The sequence below is a fragment of the Lutjanus erythropterus genome, chromosome 11 (assembly GCF_056507025.1).
Source record: "Lutjanus erythropterus isolate fLutEry1 chromosome 11, fLutEry1.hap2, whole genome shotgun sequence".
In the NCBI taxonomy this organism is placed as follows: Eukaryota; Metazoa; Chordata; class Actinopteri; order Lutjaniformes; family Lutjanidae; genus Lutjanus; species Lutjanus erythropterus.
In genome coordinates, this window is record NC_139327.1 from 19,055,028 (window position 1) to 19,078,569 (window position 23,542).

Consider the following 23,542-nt stretch of genomic DNA (forward strand, 5'->3'; position numbering starts at 1 on the left):
TGACATTTTTATAAAAAAAAAAATATTATTATTATTATTAATTTTTTCCTGAGAACAAGCAGTGATTGATTTTTTTGGCCTCTAGGATGCAGCAGTACATGCTATAATCTATCATCACCATGATCAATGATATGGAGAAGGTGTAAAACAGTTGTTGTTATCCATATAACAAATACAGAGGAGAGCAATATCATTCATATGGAGACATGTTTCTTTCCACCCTTGCAAACATACTCTGCAAACTCTCTGTTGAGTTGCGTTTTTGGTCTAAACAAACATCTGAGGAAAATATCTGTCTTATTAGCTGCTAAATGATCAACTATGTGCTATGCTCTGTCTGCTGGGTTTGCTGTTGGTTAGTGTTCAGTGAATTTTAGAGCCTTATCAAGAAAAAAACAGCTGCTGTAAGTGTGCTGAAACACTAAAGTTGCAGCCTTAAATCAAACAGCCAAAGGTTTAATACAAAGTATCAAAGCCATGTCTCCATCTGCCCATGATGCTCATGTAATATGATCAAAAGCTCTAAACCAACTAGGACTACTAAACGGACCTTGTGGTAGGATTGAACGAATGACGCTGTGTGTACAACAGACACATACAAGCCTATCAATTAATGTTTGGCATTGTATTACATGGAGATTTATACATATTAATATTAGGGTTGTGTATTGGCAAGAATCTGGCCATACAATACGTATCATGATACAGGGATTACAATTCATTATATTATGATATACTGCGATACTGTAAGCAATGTGATATATAGCAACAATTTTTATCTGATTTTAGGAACACTGTCTTATTATAAAGAGGACACCATCATATTCATAAATCTGACTTAAAAAAGTTTACTTTTTTACGCAGTCAGAACAGGGAAGATGGATAACAACACAGCTGTATGGTCAGGGGTCTTTGCATGTATCACAGTATCACAATATAACTGTTATCAGTTGTACATAAAACAGACCATATTTGAAACTAATTTATGTAAAATCGTAATTAGTAGATGAGGATTGGAGAGCATGAAAAAATATGGAGAGAGGGGATTACATGCCATAAAGTCAGTTATATTTGGTTGCATAACCTTGTGCTGTGGTACATGAAGCCAGCAGGACATCAGATTCATCAGAGGTGATTGATGGATAATGTGATGAATGACTACAATGAAAAAGTGATGAAACATGACCTGTTCATAAGGCTCAGTGGGGGGTATCATAAGTTCAAAATATGGCTCAAAGTGACCATTAGGTATCAAAGCTAGATATCGTCACAGACTTTGGATATCGTAGTATGGCACAGGTGTTACACTTTGATGGTTTTAAAGGGTGCATTACAGTAAAGTCCTGTGATTTTCTGAACTTACCAGACTGTTCTAGCTGGTCTACTATTTGCCTTTTCTCACACCCACAATATTGATAATTATTTATCAAAATTCAGTTGGCTTATTATCCTGTGAAAGCACCAATAGTCACCCCTACAGTATTGTGGCAATATAGTCTGGCTCAGTGTCCCGTTCATACTGTTGCATAGCAATGCATCATATTCCAAACTGCACAAGGGCAGAAAACAACCTACTGTTAGGGACTACAAACAACCTCCACTGTGTGGCGCCAGAGCTTCAGTAAAACAAATATCTTCTTGACTCCTCTACAGTCCTGCTTACAGGATGGCACTGTAGTCTGCCTGCATTTAAGTCTGTCAGACAAGACAGAGTAGTAATGGACCATTTTAGATCTACATATACAACTAATGATGTATAAGCTGTGACTGTACTCAGTGATTTCATCTGGTGAAGCTGTTGCAATGTGACCAAAACATTATGCAGACATTAAACAGATAAAGATATTAACCCCTTCATGTCTCATTTCAACATTAAGGAAGAAACCACTCAAAGGCTGTAGATTTTGGTAGAAACTTTTTGGATCTGCTCTGCCATCAGTGTTTCCCAAACATGTGGTTATCATAGTCCCCTATTGGTTAATTTGTACACCCTCTGGTGCACAAATAGAGAACTACACCTTTTATTTGCTTGTTTCTAACTTAGTTTTATAGGAAACTCTAGCTTGTACTAAGGCTGTGAATTGCCAAGAGTCTGGCAATACAATACATATTACGATGGAGGGGTTACACTCAAAAATACTGTGATATGCTGCAATTCTGTAAGCAAGATAACATTTACTTTTTTTAAATAAAAAAAATCTATGAAAATACTGTTGTAATGTATTAATAACAACAAATCTCAACGTTAAAGAGGTTGTTAAAAATAAGCATAGCATAAAAAAAAAGCATAGTTGGTCCAGCTCTTTAGTTTATGACAGTTTGACCCCTGACCTCCTGGAGGAGGACTGCAGGTTCTGCTGTTTTCCATTTGTGATTTGTTTTTAGCTTAAAACAGGATGAACATGTGGCTTTTTAGATCTATTATTAGGACATTTTTAATGACTTAGAACATTTTATGAGCATACTTGATCATCATGTTCATAGTATCCCTTTGACATGACATCACCAATACTACACACTGCCAAGTGAGTGTGCGTGCACTTTTCAGGGTGTAACTATTAAATATGGTGTTTGCCTGGTTAAATACAGGTTAAAGAATGGAACAATAGAGGAAATAAGTGTGTGTGTGTGTGTGTGTGTGTGTGTGTGTGTGTGTGTGTGTGTGTGTGTGTGTGTGTGTGTGTGTGTGTGTGTGTGTGGCGGTGCGTGACAGACAAGTCCCTCCCATTCAGACAAGCTGACAAGCAGGTGTATAACCAGACTTATAGTGTTGCAGGTGCATGACTTCTTCTGACGTAACAGTGAATGTTTCAATGCCAGGACTCTTTTAGCTCTGTAGTGTTTCCCTGGAGACATTGTTCACAATCATGCCTGTCACTAAGAACACTCAGAGGGTTAGGACACACCCTGAGGCGCACCTTTACAGCCATACAAAAATAGAAAAAGATAAATCTCTTCCATCCAAAAACCTTACAGATGAATTAGCAGCATATGAGAATTGTTTTGGGTGATAGTACAACACAGTAGACCTGTTCTGATCTGGTGTAAAAATCAAATAATTTTCTCTTCAGGAGGTGGACAATTGTTAAGTAAGACTTGTTCAAAGGTGAAGTGAATGCATGCAATGTTCACCTGTTTAGTTTTGACGTTTCAGGGGCGTGCCACATGTGATGGCTATTGATCCAGAGTGAGAAACACACTCACAGTGAACTTACAGCCTGCCAACAACAAAAGCAACAGTGTTGGTTAAAAGAAGAAGAAAATCCACATCTAATGTGTGTGGTTTGGATTCACTTTCAAGTTTGGATTTAGCCCACAGGAAGTTATGTTCCATAAAAATGAAGAAAGTGTTTGTTCTGATGGATCTTCATGTGGGCACATGTTTGCCCTCTCGGTCAGGTAAAGTTCGGGTGGTGGTGTGGTCTCCCTTTTCCAAAATTAGGATCACGATCAGATCTCACAAATCACTGGATTTTTGGATCAGGATTATTTATCAGGCTCATCTATTTAGATACATCGATATACCTAATTCAGCTTCTTTATACTCAAACATCAATATTTCTTTATTTAAACTATTAGCCTAATCACTTTAAATACCTTTTTGTCATATTGCCTTGTTTTATGTCCTTATTTCTGTGACTTTTTGACTATGTTGTGAATGTACTGTTTAATCTTACTTGTCAAGTATTCCATGAAGTTTCTGATTATCAGTACATCAGTATCGGTAGTACAATGATGCTCAGATCATATTGAAGCACTGAGGAAAACTTTCTAAAGATGGAGTCCCCGGATTTGTGCTACTTCATCTATCTATATCTATAAACTCAAACATGAAATCTGGACTTGTTAGTCAAAGCAACATTGTTTATATGCTAAATTGTTTTGGATATCACACATAATCATGGCTTCATCTTGTTTTTATCCATCCCAGGACTTGAGTTAAGCTGTTGTTTGATTACAGTATCTGTTTGCCCCAATATCTCCCTCACTGAGGAGCCATTTTCCACTGGAAAAAATGTTTTTACCAACTCAGTTTCCACTATGGAGAATTTGTGGGAAACTTCTTGTGAAACTTGCTGTAGAAGGGAGTTAATGATTCATTCTCTAATACTAACCACAATATGTTTAAGCTCACTTGTGTAGCCCAGCAATACCTATACCTTATTTATACTGGAGCTTCAACAAACATTTATCTTCATTATCAAATAATGTGCAGATGATTTTCAAGATTAATGGCTTAGTCTATAAAACGTCAAAAAATCATGAAAAATAATCATCACAACTTCCTAGAGCATTTTCAAATTGCTTCTTTTGACTAACCAATAGTTCAAAACCCAAAGACTCTTCATTCACCATCATAAATGACAAAGAAAAGCAGCACATCCTTACATTTAAGAAGCCGGAACCAGCAAATGTATGACAGTTCCGTTTAAATAATGATGGAACCAATTAATCGTTTATCAAAATAGTGGATGATCAATTTTCTTTTGACCGATAAATAAATAAATAATTGCAAGTCTTCTGAGACCACAGTACTAACAGCACAGTGTCAGCAGGTGTCAACACCTCTAAAACACTCAGCAAACATTCAACATGTGTATCTATACAGTGCATTATCCAGGCTACTACTCTCTATATATTACTGTTTGCAATTTCCCAAAGCTGTGATAAAGTTAATGTGTTTGTTCTGTTGTGCACTGATTATAGTCCAAGGCGTGACAGAGCAGGACTGCATTCAAGCATTAAATTTGACATTATCCATTATTCATTTTTCACGACATTGCAAGATATGTTTGATTCACTGATAAGCAGCAAAGATAAAACCTTCAGACATTCAATTAGGCTATGGGAAAGTGCAGTGAAAGCATTTATTAGCATGGGGTGTGATGGGAACTAACTTTTGTATCAAAAGCCAATGTTACTATATTTAATCAAGGACAATAACCAATGTTTAAATGATTGTATTTATTATATTACAGGGTGAAGAATCCAGGCTCTTGTGTCAAACATCCACACTGGTTGTACATTCAGCTTCTGGTCGTCCTACTGGCAGGTATGGTCTCACAACAGCAGACAAAAAAAGGGTTGTTTGCAGACAATGGAGCAGTGGCTTCTGTCACTTTATCTGGACTGGAAACTCCACACCTCTATTTATAACATCTGACATGTCTGACATACCAGTCACCAGTCGGTGTTCGTCATGTAACACACACACACACACACACACACACACACACACACACACACACACACACACACACACACACACACACACAAGCACGTGTTATTTTTCCCTCCTAATTAACCTGGAGTAACCTGTTGTTCCAGTCCAATTGCTGTCTGTTTCCTAACCAGACAAAACTTCACAGTGCTGTAGCTTCTTTGGAGAGCAAGGCGGAAAATATGACTTAGAGGAACAAACTAAGAAAGAGATCAGTAACACAACATCCTCAGGAAACAACCACATACACCTGAGCTTCTCAACCATATTTTAAGGAGCAAAAGTTGTCCAAAGTATGATTATGTTCAAGAGAATAGGAGAAGGTCCAGCATAATTACATAGAAATTATCCTATATATGTATTTTTTTTTTTTCTGAAGTTATGAAGTTGACGTTTGAATTTCATCTTTGCAGTCTGAAAATAATTACTGTTTTTCCCCTGTCAGGTCAGGCCTCCTGCAGTCACACCTCTGCTGCCCCTTACCCTCTCTCTGCTACCACAAATGCACCAACTTCAGGTACACTTGCAAAAGACAAGACAATCATCTGTGTTATACTTACTACCATATTATTAGTTGAAATGCTTGTCATTGCAGAGGAGCAAACATCCATTTTAGGCTATTACAACCTTTATTTTCATCACCACACTGCTGCTGGTCTCACCAACCTGTTTTACTGTGTTATTGATTTAAAATGAAATTTTAACTTGTACAAAGCTCTCTCATTTATTCTGGCTTCAGTAACTGATGAAAACTAATGACAGGAGACAAAATAAGTCAGACAACAGAGATAAATGGTCATCACTCAATGATGTAGTATACAGGAGTAGAATAGGATAAATTTTCAAACAAAGGAATCGTTTGGCTGAAAACTAACTGAAAGTTAGATGAGAAGATTGACACCACTCTCAAGTCTGCACAGTAAATATGGAGCTTCTGCCATTTATCTTAGCTTAGCACAAAGACTGGAAACAGGGGTGAACAGTTAGCCTGGTGCTATCCAAAGATCACAAAATGTGCTTACCAGCACCCCTGAGCTAATTAACAGGTTTGATTAGTGAGGAGAAGAAACCGTTTCTTCCTGCTTTCAGTGTTTAGTCTAGTTTAATATACTCTGTAACCATCCATCATATTTTTTAAGATGATTATACAGCTGTTAAATGATTGAAGTGGAGACAATATTTGCCTCTGAAATAGTGGAGGAGGAGTATAAAGTAGCCTAAAATGGAAGCATTAAAAGTTAAAATAAACTCAAGTTGCACTTTAACAAACTTCAAGGAGTTAGGAAACTGTCTAAGTCTAATAATGGTGCTTTTGTATGTCCTGCATAAGCAAACTAGATCCTCAGTGAGAAGACTGGCTTCTTCTCTATAGTTTCTCCATCAAATGAAACAAGCCTGTGTTTACACCTTCCCTGGCAGTGTTACAGTGAGTAGTGCATTATCCAGTTAAAAATAAGCAGGAGGATTTTTATTTAGGTCATTTTATTTTTGAGGTTCTTTTTTGTGGTTATGGCAGCGGAAGCACTACTGCTTTTGTCCACAGATACCTCTAAAATCAATACAATGAAAAATCAGTTACAAGTTCCTTGTAGAAGCTTTCAGTAAAAGGCCATGAGTAAATGTGCTAGTGTTATTTTGCAGCCATATCAGCCTCCAACAAACCACAACTGTCCTTTCTCATGCTGCAGCTGCTACTAGTCACACATGATCTAAAAATACTGAACATTTTTAATATAAAAGGTGAAATTCACCAGGCATTAAAGGATAGCTTCATTTTGTCAGTCTTTAAACAATGCTAGTCACATAATAACCTCCATTTTCAACATTAAAGGTGTTATGAAGAGTTGTATATTGTCCTCTGTGGTTCTAGGATGTGGATAATGTCATCTGGGTTAGCTTAGGTTTAGAGACTATGAACTTATAACAGAGAGCCAGCCTTACTAACTGTCTTAAAAAAGTTGCTGTTGCTTGCATTATGGGCGATGCAGGACTACATTTTTCAGGGTCAAGATGTCTTTGTTTATGCTGCATTGATTTTGAATGTTTTAAAAATCTCTCACCTTAACTATCTTCTGTAATTTCTTCTTACGGCAGTGTACTACTTTCTTGACGTCACTGTGGATGTCAATGGACAGATGAAGAATGAATCACAAATCAAGGCCTGGGTATGCAGGGAAACTGGTTTTCATTTACTTGCTTAATAAAATACCAGATATGTTTATGGCCTATGATTAAATAATTGTGAGTATCATGTTCTTTTTCTCAGCTTATTCAGGTGTTCCAAAACAACCTCAAGAGCTGCACGTCTCCAAACCATGGAGCAACAACAGCCCCAGCTACATCTCCACAAACCATAAGTGCTTCAAATGAAACAACAGTTATGATGTTACATAGCAACAACACAACTACAGCTGCACCATCAACAGTGTTAACAAACAACACAACTACAGCTGCAACATCGCCAGCATTAACAAGCAACACAACTACAGCTGCACCATCAACAAGGTTAACAAACAACACAACTACAGCTGCAACATCAACAGTGTTAACAAACAACACAACTACAGCTGCAACATCGCCAGCATTAACAAGCAACACAACTACAGCTCTAACATCTACAGCGTTAACAAGCAACACAACTACAGCTGCAACATCAACAGCGTTGACAAACAACACAACTACAGCTGCAACATCGCCAGCATTAACAAGAAACACAACTACAGCTGTAACATCAACAGCATTAAAAACCTCCACCACGACTACAGCTGCAACATCAACAGCATTAAAACCAGTCACCACGACTACAGCTGCAACATCAACAGCATTAAAACCAGTCACCACGACTACAGCTGCAACATCAACAGCATTAAAACCAGTCACCACGACAACAGCTGCAACATCTACAGCATCAAAAACCTTCAGCACAGCTACAGCTGCAGTGTCTTCATCTGATTCCAGTGTGATCACACAGGCACCTGATGGTGAAAAACAGAACAAACCACAGAAGAAACCGAATCCCAATTCAAACAAGCCCCGCAAAGCTCGTGAAATTCACAGAAGCGTGACACAAATCAGGTAACACCACAATGATCTCTCATAAAATTAATTAATGAAACATAGAAGGTCCAAACAGACAAAGGAAAGTTTTCTTGTTGATGTTACTCAAGATTGAATGCAAAAAACTTTTTCTACACTGTAATAGGATAGGAGATTTTGGAGATGTTTAAAGGATAATGCCTAATCTACATTAACTGTTAGTTACCTAGTTAGTTTTTTTAACATTAGCTAATTTAAGATGTGACTATATACTGTATATACAGTTTGTAATGGTCCCCAGCAGCATCTTAACAATCTTCAAACTTGTGCCAACATTAGCTAACTTGAGAAGACCAAGCTTTCACTGGGTAAAAGGTTGCTCAACTGTAATTGGTGCACAGAGCAAAAAGGGGCGGGACCTGGGAGGGGTCAATAGAATGCAGCAGAAGTTTGGATAGCCTGTGGGATTTTTCCATTGGATTTTGGATTACTGCAGGAAAAAAAACTGTGTAAAAAAAAAAAAAGTTAATGATGCTTGCACATTTTGTTCAGCAAGATAATCTTGACGAATGAAACTTTTTTGACATTTGAATTGTGAATGCAATTGGCAGAAGTAAAAAGCTAACACTAGGTTCTAAAAGAACTACACGATAGCTGCATGACTCAACATTATCATCACAAAGTGACTAGTGTTCAGTGTGATGACATTTAATGTCTCCGACAACCTCTGTAGTCTCGTTTAACCACTTTTTTAAGAGTGGAGTATTTACGGGCAGATTTTATGTTGTAGAACCAAACTTTTTTTTAAGGTTGTGTTAACCACAGACCTTATTTCAGGGATCTAACCTAAAATACATTCAAAAAACCATTTGAGTTTGGACAAAGGAACCAACATTGCAAATTTTCTAACTGATTCAGGTTTCAGAATTCCTCTAGCAGAACGTTACAAGATGAGAGCACACAGAATTATCCTCCATTTCCCAAGATCATCTTGAGCCACACAAGACTTGTTTTAACAACTGCTGTATGCTAAAATGAGATAAAATGGATCAGTCAAGTCAATTAACTGACTCAGTAAGTTTGCTAATATTAGCTAACACAGACATACAAGACCAAGTAAGACGATAGCAACAAAACATCAGGTGCATTAATTTTAGCAAGTGTGTTTTATTGATAAACTAATCAACTTTTTATCTGTATGAGAAGAAAAAAAGATATCTTTTCTTTCAGAAGTTGTATAGACTGGCTTTAAATCAATCGTGTTTCTCAATTATGTCGTTTCACTTTACAGTGGGATCAGTAATGACAACACAACTGGCCTATTTCAAGTAAGTCAACATTTAAATGTATCTGTGGGTTACAATATGTGAATACAAGTATCATGTGAATCAAGATTTATATATGTTTTTACAGGGAATTGAAGTCAACTGCAACATGAAGAGGGGAATAAGGTAAGTGACATAAACTATTTTCAATTAGCTGTAAGGAAAAAAAAACTGTTGTTAACACTAACCTTATACTTTAGAAAAACCAGGTGTTGTGTGACGCTGAAGCTGAGCAGGAGCATACCTTCATGTTGTATCCTCCGTACACTCTGTGCAGCCAGCAAAGCTTCCTCTGACATCCAGGTGGTGGGGAAAAAAGCAGATGAAAGATGTGAGTGTTGCATGCTCCATAATGCATAATTACCTACCAAAGAAGTTCCCATAATGTAATCAAATTTCTGTGTCGCTCGAACAGGTTCACTACAAAATCAGTGCAATAGTGATCCACCAGAGGAAAACGGCTGCACTTATACTGGTCAAACTGGTGCATCATGGTAAGACGTTTTTAACCAACTTATTTTTTAAACTGGTCTTAAAAAACATTAACTCTTATATATCTTATCATCATGCAATATATTGCTTTTTCTTTTTTTTTTCTCTCTATACAATACCCCTTAAATCAAATGTGACTGTCTTTCGTCAGTGAGCTGTCTGGGACTGCATATGAGGTTTCTCAACGCAACTCAACTCACTGCAGTGCAGGTGAGCTCTGAACATTTCTTTAATCATCTTCATAGCACACAAAGCACAGGAAGTATTCAGTCCGTTTAATTTTTTATTACATGTAGATGTGTTAATTTAAATTTGACCAAGTTTGGACTTTTGTCACTGGTCTGTATGTATTAACCATCACAATGTCAAAATACACATTTCTTTAGCTGACAGGTTTTCAGCGTCACATGTCGAGAGCAGTTATAGCACATCCTCATAACTCTCAATGTCCAAAACATATTAGCTTACCTTGCCTTGTTTATACATGGCCTATTGATTAGACAGCGTTCTCACTATTAGCTTATGTAGTGTAGTACACATCAAAACAGAAACTTCAGGTAAAGTCCAAAGAATTGTCACTTGAACAAAGGTTTTAAAGAAATTGCTCATCCTTTTGGGAAGTGTATTTCTTGCTGAGAGACAGATGAGAAGATGGATACCACTCACATGTCTGTGCCATAAATATGCATCCACAGCGTGCACCAGTTAGTCGAACTTAAATAAACTGAAAATGGGGGGAAAGAGCTAGGCTGACTCTGTTGAGGTTTTTTGGGCCTGACATCCACAACAATATTTGGGATTTAAAAAAATCAGGTTGGCAGATATTGCAGTGACCCCTCAAATATGCTTATCAAACATTTGTGACACAGATATGTAACAGTATGTATGCTAAGCTAAGTGTCTACTGTCTGTAGCTTCATATTTACCTGGCAGAGGTACAGAAACCACTACATATGTAACAATAATCTCCACTCTGATACTGTAAATGTCTTCATCAGCACCATGTCTGACACTGACGAGGCACAATTGATCACCTTAGTCACACTGTTCTTATTACATTATTAAGTATCATGAAGATAACTGACAAAATAAGCATTTATCATAAAGAAATCTAAAGCTCTGATAAATTATTTTGTAAATTTTGAGGAACGTGTGAGGTCAGGTGTGTAGTTTAAAGGCATAATTTCAATTTGTCCTCATTTTTCCTCAGTCGAATGTAAAGTTATGGCACAGTGCCAGCGATAAATGTGACTGGTTTAATTCTGTATGAACAACTTGAAATTGCTGTGGTTGTGTTCACACTGGCATTTGATTACAGGAAACCAACATGCTTTGACTTTGTTTCAGATAAGCCAAGCAACAACTGCAGCTGCTCTGCTTACTGCAACGGAACTGGTGAGTGTTTTATCACATCACAAAAGCGCCAGATTATTATCAATATAGATTTAGTCTGAAAGCTGAGTTAATTTTGTCTTTTTTGTTTGATTGTTTTTAGATGCATACTACGCTTTTCAAATTTCAATAAAAGACCCCAAGATGAACAGTTCTTCCGTCTTGTCCCTGGTAAGTTTACATGCACACACAGAACATTCATACATGTGTAAGTGTATGTTTTACTATTTATCTGTTTTGCATCAAAGTCTTACTGTAACTATGATCTGTTGAATCTTTACAGATTTCTAAGATTAAACAACCAAGTTGCTCTCTGAGCAAGTAAGTTTTGCCATCCTGAAAGCATGTGCAAATCAAAGTTCTCATATTCTTTACATGCCCTTTCATCAAATTTTAAATAAATCAAAATCTAATGTGCATTTGCAGTGTTTCATGTCCACCATCCATCATTGCATCTACGTACAATGTAAGTATAAATGATTTAACTGATTAAATAACTTTAACTGTGCCAAAGACAACTAATTACTAAAATATGTAGCAATACTGTGACATCACATAATGTAATGTGAGGGTTTGTCACTGAAGCCTACATCTTCAGCTAAGACAATCAGGACTGTCACATTGTGCAGTTTGTTCCCAAAATGCTTTTGTAGTTTGCTCAGTGCCATTTTTTCACTTCATGAATGACAGTTTGGATCTGGGATGCACAATAAATGGAAATATTAGTGAAATTGGAATAATGCCAAATGCAATATCCAAATCACAGAAGCTGAATAATTTTTATATTGCATTCACAATATCTATCCAAGTTTTCTCTTTTTGTGACACCTTTGTTCATTTCACCTTTTACCAGCTTTTCCATTCCACTTAACTGAATTTATTGGAATTTATTGATCTTCAGCATTTCATACTCAAATAGCATTTTTGGGACCTTTTCTTATCTATCACTGCACAAAAGTGCATTTTTTATACAAAGCATTTAACATGTTATGTTAACTACTGTAACATAATCACTTGAAATAGTTTGACTAAAATGGAAATCTCTTCCCAGGATGCCAACATTACCTGCAGAAACACAGCAACGAAGTGAGTCTTATCATATTAATATCTTTGCAGGAACAAGATTTCTAAGCACTGATGTACATATCAGATAATACATTTGAACAGTTACTGAAATCTGTGCTCTTCTGATTTTTTGAAATTCTAGTCTTCAGAGCTGCACAGTGATTTTAGCCTTTGCCCGTGACGTTCGTATCTGTGATGTGGAAACGGCCGTGTGGAATGTGTTTCAACCTGAGAGGCAAATTGGTTATAACGGAGTAGTGACCCGAGCAGGTACAGCATCACAAGTCAACAAGTCAATTCTACATCAAATCATATGGTTAAAATCATCAACTCATCAGTCAGAAAAAAATACTGCAGGTGTGTCCTGTAAAACTTCTCATTTCTGCTTTCTTATATGTCATTTCTTATATGTCACGCAGCAATTTGTGGAAACTCAGAGGTCAGCGGCAATCCATTGAAATCCCAGGTCACATGGGGTGAAGTTTACCTAAAACCTACTATGTTTTGTATGGTAATAGAAAAGTCTACCATCCTTAACTGGTTTGTATTACCTTATAACCATCCTAACTTCTGGACTAACTTAACAAAATCTTTATTAACTCCACCCAAGAACTAATTTACTTTTTTTCTTTACAGTCAAAAAGGAAAAAATGTGGTTGTGCTGCTGGAGGAGTGGTGTGTTCATCAGTCAACCACACCTGGCCCAAATGTGACAACCGCACAACCAAACACCACCACCTCTTCTGTAAATGTAACCTCATCCCCAATGAACACAACAGCTGCAGTCATTAATGCCACAGCGACCACAACACTCAACACAACTACAATCATTACAGCTGAATCTGTTTCTGTGAGCCCAAACGTGACAACCGCACAACCTAACACCACCACCTCGTCTGTAAATGCAACTGCAACCACCACTGCTGCTACCTCACTCAACACAACTACAACCACCACTAATGAATCTGTGACAGTGAACTCATCAGAGAGCCCGCCCACTACAGAATCAGGTTTGTTATCACCTCACGACTGTGTGCAACTCTGTGTGCAACATTTACATCATTAAAGCATCCTTATAACATCCCTTTTAAATGTTGTTGACTGCAGCTGACGGCCAAGCCAACGCACTGCTCGACTTGACCAAAGACGTGTCCAACCTTAACTCCAGCCAGGTGGATCAGCTGGTGTCTCAGCTGGAGAATCTTTTGTCAGGCCCAACTGTCAGCCTGGCGCTGGGAAATACCTCCATACACATCGTCAGCAATCTCCTGGGTGCTTCTCCTGAGACGCTGTCTGACTCCTCCAACAGGTTACTGATTAATTTACATTTCCTAACACATTGTGTACTATTCAAGATGGTACAACTCAGTGATTCCAGACCTTTTTTGCACCTTAAACAGCTGTGTTTGCAGACTGTCCCAACTGGGGACCACATCACTATACAAACTGAAATTAGAGTTAGACACGACGGCGTTTCCCATTAGTCTGTTTGTGAGTTCACATACCTTGCAAGTAGTGACCTCACAGAGATTTTATTTACAGTTTAATGCTGAAATGTTGTGATAATGGACAGTTCAAAGTAATTACCACAAAAATAACATAACAGCTTATTTAACTCATCAAATCATATCACTTCCTCGTAACCCAGTAGCAAATGTTCTGAGGCCTGGTACTGATCTTTAAGCAAGAGGCTGGGAACCACTAGTATAACTGAACAGGCTCAAAAAATTTATTCTAATTTTGCACAATACTAATTAACTCCTTTTTTTCATCAGGATTATAGGGATTGTTGATACAGTGGCGTTGAAGCTGGTCCTTGATGACCAGCCTGAGACACTTCTGTCCCCAGCCGTGGCTCTGTCTGTGAAACCAGCAGATGGCAGTAACTTTCAAGAAACTTTTTTCTCCATCGCAGACCCCAGTAATGTTCAGGTATGTGACATGAACAGTCCAATTCATTACTTCTGTATGACACATTTGTTATGCTTTTAAAAGAAGTGCTAGCCTGTGGGATATTTTACGACTATTTTACAGCTGAAGAAGGTGTTAAAGAATAATATGTACACGGTAAAGTAAAATTAAGTTTCAGAATGAGAAAATGCTGCATACTTCAATTAACAGCTGTGGTAAATACATGCTTTCAAGTCCAGTGCTGCAAGCAGAATACTGAAAAACAGGTATTTCTAATGTCTGCTACTTTATACATATTTACACATATAGCAATCATTTTAGCAGATACTGAGACTGCAACATGATTCACAATTCATGAGTAGTGGGAATGATAATTTTTGCATCACATTTTTTATCTTCACGGAAAAAAAAAAACTATTAAAATCATGAAAGACACATTTGTTGCGGTCTATACCAAATAAACTTATTTTCTTCGTTGCTTTGTAGGCCAGTGCATCTCTGCAGTACTTCATTATAAAGGAATAATGAATAAAGCTGTTTTGTCATACTTTATCAAAAAAAAGTTGCAACTTCTTTAAATTAGATATTGCACTTGTCCATATTACAATTAGTATTAGTATTTTATTTATTTCAATTAATTGTGTGGCCCTACTTTTCAAATTAAGACTTTCCATTAAAAAATAATAACATGATAAGCTTATAAAATACACTGTTAAACCTGTTTAATATTGTGACATATTACAAAAATAGTGTCTACTTGGGGCCCCTTGCCACTTATTTCAAATGTGTAAGAGTTTTTATTAGTTCCTCCAAAGACGTATTTCCCATCCACGGTGTTGAAGTCACCTAAACCATGTTTCACTACAGAAGCTGTCACCTTCCAGACAGCCACAGCTTCTTCCTCTGTCCCGCTTCAGTTTCTTGGAGTGCGTGCAGGAGGCGGGTGACAGCCGTTAGGGATGACAGCCGTTAGGGACGACAGCCTTTGGCAAAAAATTTTAATTAACACTGAGTAAATGTATTGCTTGTATTTGAAGCAGGAAGTTTTACTTCTATCTACAGTGCTGATGTTATGAAATACATCAGATCATGCACAAATACCCCCACAGCCATGCTCCTGAAATAAAATCCTGAGGTATTTGTACTTTACTTGAGTATTTCCACTTTCTACCACTTTATAGGAAAATATTCTATTTTTAACTCCACTACATTTATCTATTATAGCTTTAGTTACAAGTTACTTTATAAATTAAGATTGCTGCATAGAAAACATATGAAGGGTTCATAAAAACAAAAAGTTTGTTATAAATTAAATTACCCAAGTACAGCTGAAATAAAATAGAATTAGTCAAATAACAGCAAATTAATTGCCTACTATTTAAATAATAATTGATGTCATTTTTCATTTAAAAACATTTCATTGCTCCAGCTTCTCAAATGTCAAGAATTGCTGCTTTTCCTTTTAATTGTTTTAATTATCTTTTAAATTTATTTGTAATAGCCTTATTTTGAGGTTTGGGCTGTTGGTTGGACCAAACAAATTTGGTGTGACTTTACGCTCTGGGTTCAAGACCACTGAAAAAGGTTGAATACAGGTGTCACCAATGATATTAATTAAGATCCCATTCTATTTAGTGTAGCAGAGCCTTTCTAGTGAGCCAACAGCAGCACTGTGACTCTGCTTGACCTGAATTGAACAGAACCTCAATTAGTACCATTGGTGACACCTGTATTTACTCTACTATTCTATGTAAAATGGCTACTGTGAAAAAAGGTCTGTGCCTCTGTCTTTACTTCAGTAGAGTTACTTGCAATGGAATATTCTGAGTGGTCTATTGGTACTCCTACTTTTTTAAAGAACCTGAGTACTTCTTCCACCACTGAGGCTATGAACTTGTATTTTCAAGTGCATTTTCAAACAGGCAGTTGAGAATCAAAAACGCTGGACAGACTTGAAAGAAACTGATAATTGCGTGAGTCTGTGCAAGTAAGAGCAAGCCCTTAGGTGAGAAAAATCTTCGACGTAACAAACAGACATTATCCACAGCAGAAATACTGACATGTCACAACGTGAAGAGCGTGTGTCTAAAATACTCTACTTCACTTCTTCAAAACGGAAAATGCTCTCCAACATAACCTATACACATTATAAGGAACTCACTTTAAACAATCCTCAACAAGGATCTTCTATCTTAACAAATACCTGCATTAATAAATAATCTAGATGTTGTGCAAATATTGGTTGTTGCTGCTTCTGCATGAAAAAATTCAGTGAGGTGAACTAGGTTACAAAGTCTTCTGACCTACTTACTTTTATCACAATGATGTGACTTTTTTTTATTACGATTTTTATGGGTTTATCCCAGGATTACACTTGGTTTTTGTACATGTAGCACCCTTTCGAAGAAGAAATGAGCTAAGCTATTGCAGCTCAGCCATCACAAATACTGACCCCTGACAGATTGGTGTCAGATGCCCCAAATAAAACAGTGGTATTACATGCCTACAATGATAAAATCCAGTTGTTAAGCCTGTGTGTCTCTCTGTGTGTTGCAGGTGCGTGGGGATTCCAGGCTCAGACGGAGTCTAAAAAAAAACTCCTCCATCCCTCAGGGCTCCATTAGGCTGCCTCCCTCTCTCACACAGGACCTCACCTCTGAGCAGCAGCAGCTGGCAACCAGAGTGCAGTTCAGTTTCTACCAGAAGAGCACAGTGTTCCAGGTCTATACAACCAACAAACATCCCCATTTAAAACCAAATGCAGAGAAATATGCAGAGAAACATAGGCAACAATATGTGTTACTTTATTTCCCTGTGTTTTAAAGGCCCAGTGTGCAAGAAATGTTATATAATATTCATAAGTATGTTTTCCATTAGTGTATAATCACGTGAAATTAAGAATTTGAATTTGATTTTCATGCTTGGAAGGGTAGGGTGAGGCAAGGTGTTTGCAGTTTGCAAGTTAATGGCTAGATGACACTAAATCCTACATACTAGTCCTTAAATTTTCTATTCCTGAATTAGTGTTTGAAGGAAACTAGTGGGCTACATTTTAAATGATGTGCTGAAATATTGTTTTTACAAACTTACGTTTCACCCGTTGTCTCTAAATGGCCGTGCAGGACAGATCCTTGGGACAACGCAGACTTAACAGTGGGATCTTGGGCGCAAGTGTGGCCAACCTGTCAATCTCAGGACTGCAGGACGATGTTGTAATTCACCTGAGGAACACAGAGCCTGTTCCAGTAAGTCTATTTCACAATACAAAATACAGTTAGGCCACAAGCATGCTGTACGAGTTGTAGCTAAAAACAACCATGCTGTATAAATGGAGATTATAATGTAACACAAGTCATTGTGCCTTACAGGCTAATTTCGTGGCTAAATGTGTTTTCTGGGATTTCACATTGAATGGTAAGTTTTTTTAAACAATGTCTTTCAGAATTACATGAATATAAACAAACAAAAATGAAAAAAAGAAGATAAATCTGTGATTTCTTACCGGCAGATGGATCAGGTGGTTGGAATTCAAGTGGCTGTTTTGTCAGAAACAGCACAGACAACGAAACAGTTTGTAGCTGCAACCATTTAACCAGTTTTGCTATCCTGCTGGTGAGAAAATGATAATGTTTCACTTTTTTTTTTAGTTGTTATTTTGCTAAAATTGATCCGATGATAGTTCTAATCCTTCTCTGTCTTTACAGGACCTCTCCAGAGAGCCTTTAACTAGTCGTGTCCAGGCCACAATCCTTACCTTCATCACATATATTGGCTGTGGAATCTCTGCCATCTTCCTGTCTGTTACACTCCTCACCTACTTGGCCTTTGGGTGAGAATCATAGGATAAATTACACACATCCATCATGTAGTAATTACCACTGAAATAACATGCATTGTTGATTCTGCCACCAGAAGTCACTAAAGTTTAAATACCTTGGTTTCCATATCCATCCAAATAATATTTGTAGATGCATTACACAGTATTTATTAACCATTTATTAAGTATTAATACTCCATGATCAAGTTAGCAATAATAGATATGCAAGGTCTAGGTTGACTTTCAAAATAATGGCAACAAAAACTACTTGGATAGGTTCTGGAAAAGATTGTGCTTTGGGTTAAAATACATGTAGTATGTATTAAATTTCACATACATAATGTACCTAAGTTATGTTAATAAATATGGAAGATATTATAATCATCAGTTGTAATTTTATAATAGCCATCCAAATAATGCTTATAGATGGTACACAAACTATTTATTAACCATTAACTAAGTGTTACAAATATCCAGTCCATCACTCTATATAATGATTTCTTAAAAGTTTACAAATCATTTGGTAATAATTAACAAATGCTAATGATATAATGTGTGCAACAATAAACTGTTAGTTTACTAATTTAATCAGAATGCAATTGGGATAATCTCTTATCAGCTATGATACAATACATGATTTATAAAATAATTATATGTATATATGTAGTATTTATATTACACAAACTAATGATAAAATAACATAAATTACAGCGTTTCTAATAATTTGTATACATAATTATAATTTAATTGTTTGTTAAGAATTAAATAAATATTAACCAAATTTTTTCACATAACCTTTTACAGTTCACTGACATGTTTCATGTTGTCTAAACCATTTGAACACTACAGGAAGTTGCGGAAAGACATCCCATCCAAAATCCTCATCCAGCTGTGCCTGTCTCTGCTGCTGCTGAACCTGGTCTTCCTGGTGGACGCATGGCTGGCGCTCTACCCACAAGCTGTGGGCCTCTGCATCTCCACTGCCTGGTTCCTTCACTACTTCCTTCTGGTGGCCTTCACCTGGATGGGACTCGAGGCTGTCCACATGTACCTGGCCCTCGTCAAAGTCTTCAACAGCTACATATCACACTACATGCTGAAGTTCTCACTGGTTGGCTGGGGTGTCCCGATGATTGTGGTCATTATCGTCATTGCGATTGACAAGGACAACTACGGTCTTGTCTCCTATGGAAGGTTTTCTGATGGCACAAGTGATGACTTGTGAGTCTGCAGTTACATGCATGTTGTTTTACACAAACTAAATATATTCCACAACATTTGTAAAATTAATTCCCTCCCATCCTTGTCCTCTCTCATAGCTGCTGGCTGAAAAATGACATTGCTTTCTACGTGGCAGTGGTGGCCTATTTCTGTCTCATTTTTCTGTTCAACCTCATCATGTTCGTTGTGGTGTTGATCCAGCTGTGTCGGATAAAGAGACAAAATCCCCACAATGCACTTCACCGCACGACACTACAGGATGCGCGTAGTGTGGCTGGGATCACCATCCTCTTGGGCCTCACTTGGGGCTTTGCCTTTTTCGCCTGGGGGCCCGTCAACCTGCCCTTCATGTACCTCTTTGCCATCTTTAACTCCTTGCAGGGTGAGTTTTTCTAGTTTGTGTAAATATGCAATATGCTCAACTCAAAAACAAAGTCAAAACACAAAAGCTTACAGAGGCTCAGGCAGACATGGATATAAACAGTCCAAGACAAAACAAAAAAAAGCAGACAGGTACTCCAAATCCAAAACAACTGAATGAGTCCATGAAACAAAGAATAATTCTGAAAAAGCGGAGGGAAAACACTGGGGTGAATCCTTGACATGAAGATGAAGACAAACAAAGCAAAGGCAACAAAAGGAGGGAAAGACTCAAAAATAAATACACAGGGAAGTTATCAGGGGGAGGTGAAATCAATCAGCAATCAAAAAAGAGGAAAAAGGACAGGAAGTAAAGCAGCAGACACAAGAAGAAAGACACAAACTTCAAAATAAAGCAGTAAACAAGTAAACTAAAACCCAAAACCATGACAGAGGTGACTCATTTCATGTAATAGTGGGTTCATCAAAACCTGGGTACCTGGGTTGAGTATATTACAAGGTAGGCTTTTTATTTGTAAACACAAGAAATCACTGTGTGACACAATACTGGGTTAAGTTTACCCAGCACCTATCTTAGAAGACTGTAATTGACCAATCAGAGTCAAGTATTTAACAAGGCTGTATAATGATTGCTAATAATAGGCAGCTATGCATGGATGTTTGATGGTAAAACTCGAGCTTGTTGTGTCTAACTCTGGGTCAAAATAACCATATTTTAGTTTGGGTAAATACCCCAGCAGTAATATGAAGAAAAGTTCATCAATAACTCTATACTACCTGGTACTGTTTTGACCAGTATTAATCCAGAATAGATAATAGATGTTTGTGCTGTGTTACCACCCCCCCCCCCCCCCCCCCCCAAAAAAAAAACGTGATTTTTAGTTTGCGGCCATCATTGTAATCAGATTTGGTAACATTTTATCTGTTATCATTTTATCAAAGGAATTCCTGAAATCTGGGAACATGGCAGCATGCTACAATTAAGTTTGGCAGGACAAGAAACACCATCAGACGGGTTGTAAACATGCTAACCCTTTAACCAAATTATCTGAAGTAGCTTGATTTAGAGACAAAACTGAAAATAGGTGCAAACATTAGCAGTAAGTCACTGCATTAAAAAATGTATGTGTTCAACTTTGAAGTACAGTAGATCAAAGCTGAAAGAGGATGTTGGCCTGTATACTCTAATTGATGTTTACAGCAGACAATTTAGGTAATAACTTTACCATTTGCCTTCATTTTCACTTCCAAATAAGTCACAATTCCTTTTCAATTCTTTCACTGATAATTTTCAGTGAAAAATTAGACATTTAAAGGAAAGCCATCTGCTGCAACTTGAAGTGATTTAATATGAAAATGAAATGAAAAAAAAACTGCAAGAAGTGTACATGAAGCTGACAAACTGCACTGTGTGCAATGTTGATGTAGGTTTTTTTCATAGGCTTTCAAGCATTTGTCTATACCCCATCTGTCTAAACTAATGTCACTGTACACTGTCTCTGTTTTGCAGGTTTCTTTATATTTGTGTTCCACTGTGCGGTGAAGGAAAATGTGAGGAGGCAGTGGAGGACATACCTGTGCTGTGGCAGAATGAGGCTAGCAGAGAACTCAGGTTTGACATGTTCACACTGATGTATCCCTCTATTTGATTTCTGATTCATTTCTTTCAAAGCAAAGGATTCAAATGAATAAGATGCATGATGTTTCATCAGACATCAAATCTCTGGATGAATATGTTAAATTTCACCTTATGGGATTTCCTTTCACAGAATGGAGTCGCACTGCAACGCAGAAGACAGTGAAGAAGTCATCAGTGACCAGGCTAACATCTCTTCATTCCTCAAAGTCTTCCAAGTCCAACAACTCATCCAGCTCCTCGTCTTTCCTTGTTAGCGACTCTTCAGAGCAGATTAATGGCATCAGTAAGTGAAGACAGTCTGACTGTGGGATTATGAAAATCACAGACTGTGAGATGTTTTAACTATTAAGCCACTGATAGTTGATATGAACTTTACGAAGGTGAAACAGTTTGTTGTTGCTGTTTTCATCTTGGTTTGACATGCATATGGTCTGTTGTGTGATGAGTGCTCACTGGCTTCAATTTGTCAGTGAAATATTCTGTAATAACATTTATAAATTATTATTAGCTTTTTTACTAGATTTACTAGAAGGGACAGTACAACCAAAAATCAAAAATACACATTTTTCCCCTGGCCTGTAGTGCTATTTATCCATCTTTACCGTTTTGCAGAGTTGCAGAGTTTTGGATGGACAGATAAAAATTTATTTCAGGTGCACTAAATATGTGGCAAATTAAATAATGATGCTTTTGCAAAACAAGTTTCCCATAAATGTGATGTATTAGAAATCATACAATCATTCAGTGGTGCTGTGTTACAGGTAGCCCATTTGAAGACAGACAAATCACAGCTGATGAAGAGCCCAGTATGGACGTGATCCTCAACGAGATCAACAGGCAGTACAGAAGTCGGCATGCACCCTGATCCAAATAGGACAAAAAAAAGACTGTTTAATCACTCTTATTTTGAAATACTTGTATATAATGTAAATTAACAGAGTAATTTATATATTGTCCATCTGCATATCACATGTATTGTTTGATCTGTATTAATGGAAAGCCTACATAACACATGGCATTTGATATTTTTTTCACACTTTTTATAATCGTATTTGCACAATGAGGCCAAAAAAACTTTATCCTTTTGAACAATGATTCTATTAAGTATTCATATTCCAGTGTTATGTTACATACTCACTGGTAGCAGTCCAGTCCAACAGATGTGTTACATTCAATCATGTTGTTCAACTGAATCTTTAAAATGCCATATGTTAAAAATAAACACATCCACATTTCTCAATAGATTTCAGAGTTAATAAAATTGCCTTAGCTGCAAAAACAGTGTTGAAAATTCTTCATGTTTTGCCTACATCAGGTTGATAAATGGGCTACAAATGCTAAGTAGAGAGAGCTCAATAAAGTAAAATAAAAGTTTAAAAAAATCATGAGTAGTGGGTAGAATTTACAAGCCACCTGCCAATCCTGTTGAATTTTTGTCTTACAGTTTTTGCTGCAGAAATAAATGAAGAATAATCAGAATAAAAACAATACAGGTCTGCAGCGTGCAACCAGCTTGGACTCCTAACAAAACCTGTATACATGTTTTAACAGGGCCCAAGCAGGCTGTGGTATGCAAGCTCACTCTAGTGGTACGTTAAATGTAAAAATATCTTTAAATGAAATAAATTACTTTAAAAACACAAGTTTTGTTTTTCCTGCAATATTTTGGCTTCATATCATCCTGCTACTTAGTCATGTATGTGGTGCACATATATCAACCAGTTAGAAGTTAAACTGTGATGGCAAGATAGTAGAAGTAAAAAAACAGACAGACAAAGAGAAAATAAAGACTGAAGTGAATGTGCATGAGTCATTACTTATGTGGAAGAGTTGAAGTGCCAGTTCTTGTGCAAGAACTGGAAAAAGGGTACCTTTGTGCACCGTGGCTGCATCTGATAACAGTAAATAATCTTATTAGAAATAAATCTGCCTTCACTTGTATTTTAACATGAGTCATGAAGGTGGTACTTGGAGGGCCTAATATTTTCTGAGGGGGTTGATGATGTAAACGGTTTGAGAAAAACTGGTATAAAACAAAGAAA

The 23,542-nt window shown here is 37.1% G+C and overlaps 1 protein-coding gene across 1 annotated transcript; it reads left to right on the forward strand.

The window, feature by feature from the left end:
- Positions 1-3,019: 3,019 nt before the first annotated feature.
- Positions 3,020-22,871, forward strand: LOC146318934 (uncharacterized). Its single transcript, XM_084730624.1, has 32 exons — positions 3,020-3,399; positions 4,980-5,053; positions 5,667-5,738; positions 7,316-7,386; positions 7,488-7,726; positions 7,789-7,946; positions 8,044-8,296; positions 9,549-9,585; positions 9,671-9,708; positions 9,783-9,913; positions 9,998-10,076; positions 10,226-10,284; positions 11,422-11,469; positions 11,570-11,637; positions 11,750-11,787; positions 11,893-11,925; positions 12,490-12,552; positions 12,674-12,801; positions 12,951-13,071; positions 13,168-13,541; positions 13,639-13,840; positions 14,307-14,463; positions 16,999-17,163; positions 17,565-17,687; positions 17,811-17,856; positions 17,951-18,054; positions 18,147-18,271; positions 19,109-19,480; positions 19,579-19,862; positions 21,372-21,473; positions 21,631-21,783; positions 22,262-22,871. The coding sequence occupies exons 1-32, from the start codon at positions 3,326-3,328 to the stop codon at positions 22,363-22,365; spliced, it is 4,095 nt and encodes a 1,364-aa protein (XP_084586750.1). The 5' UTR covers positions 3,020-3,325; the 3' UTR covers positions 22,366-22,871.
- Positions 22,872-23,542: the final 671 nt, after the last annotated feature.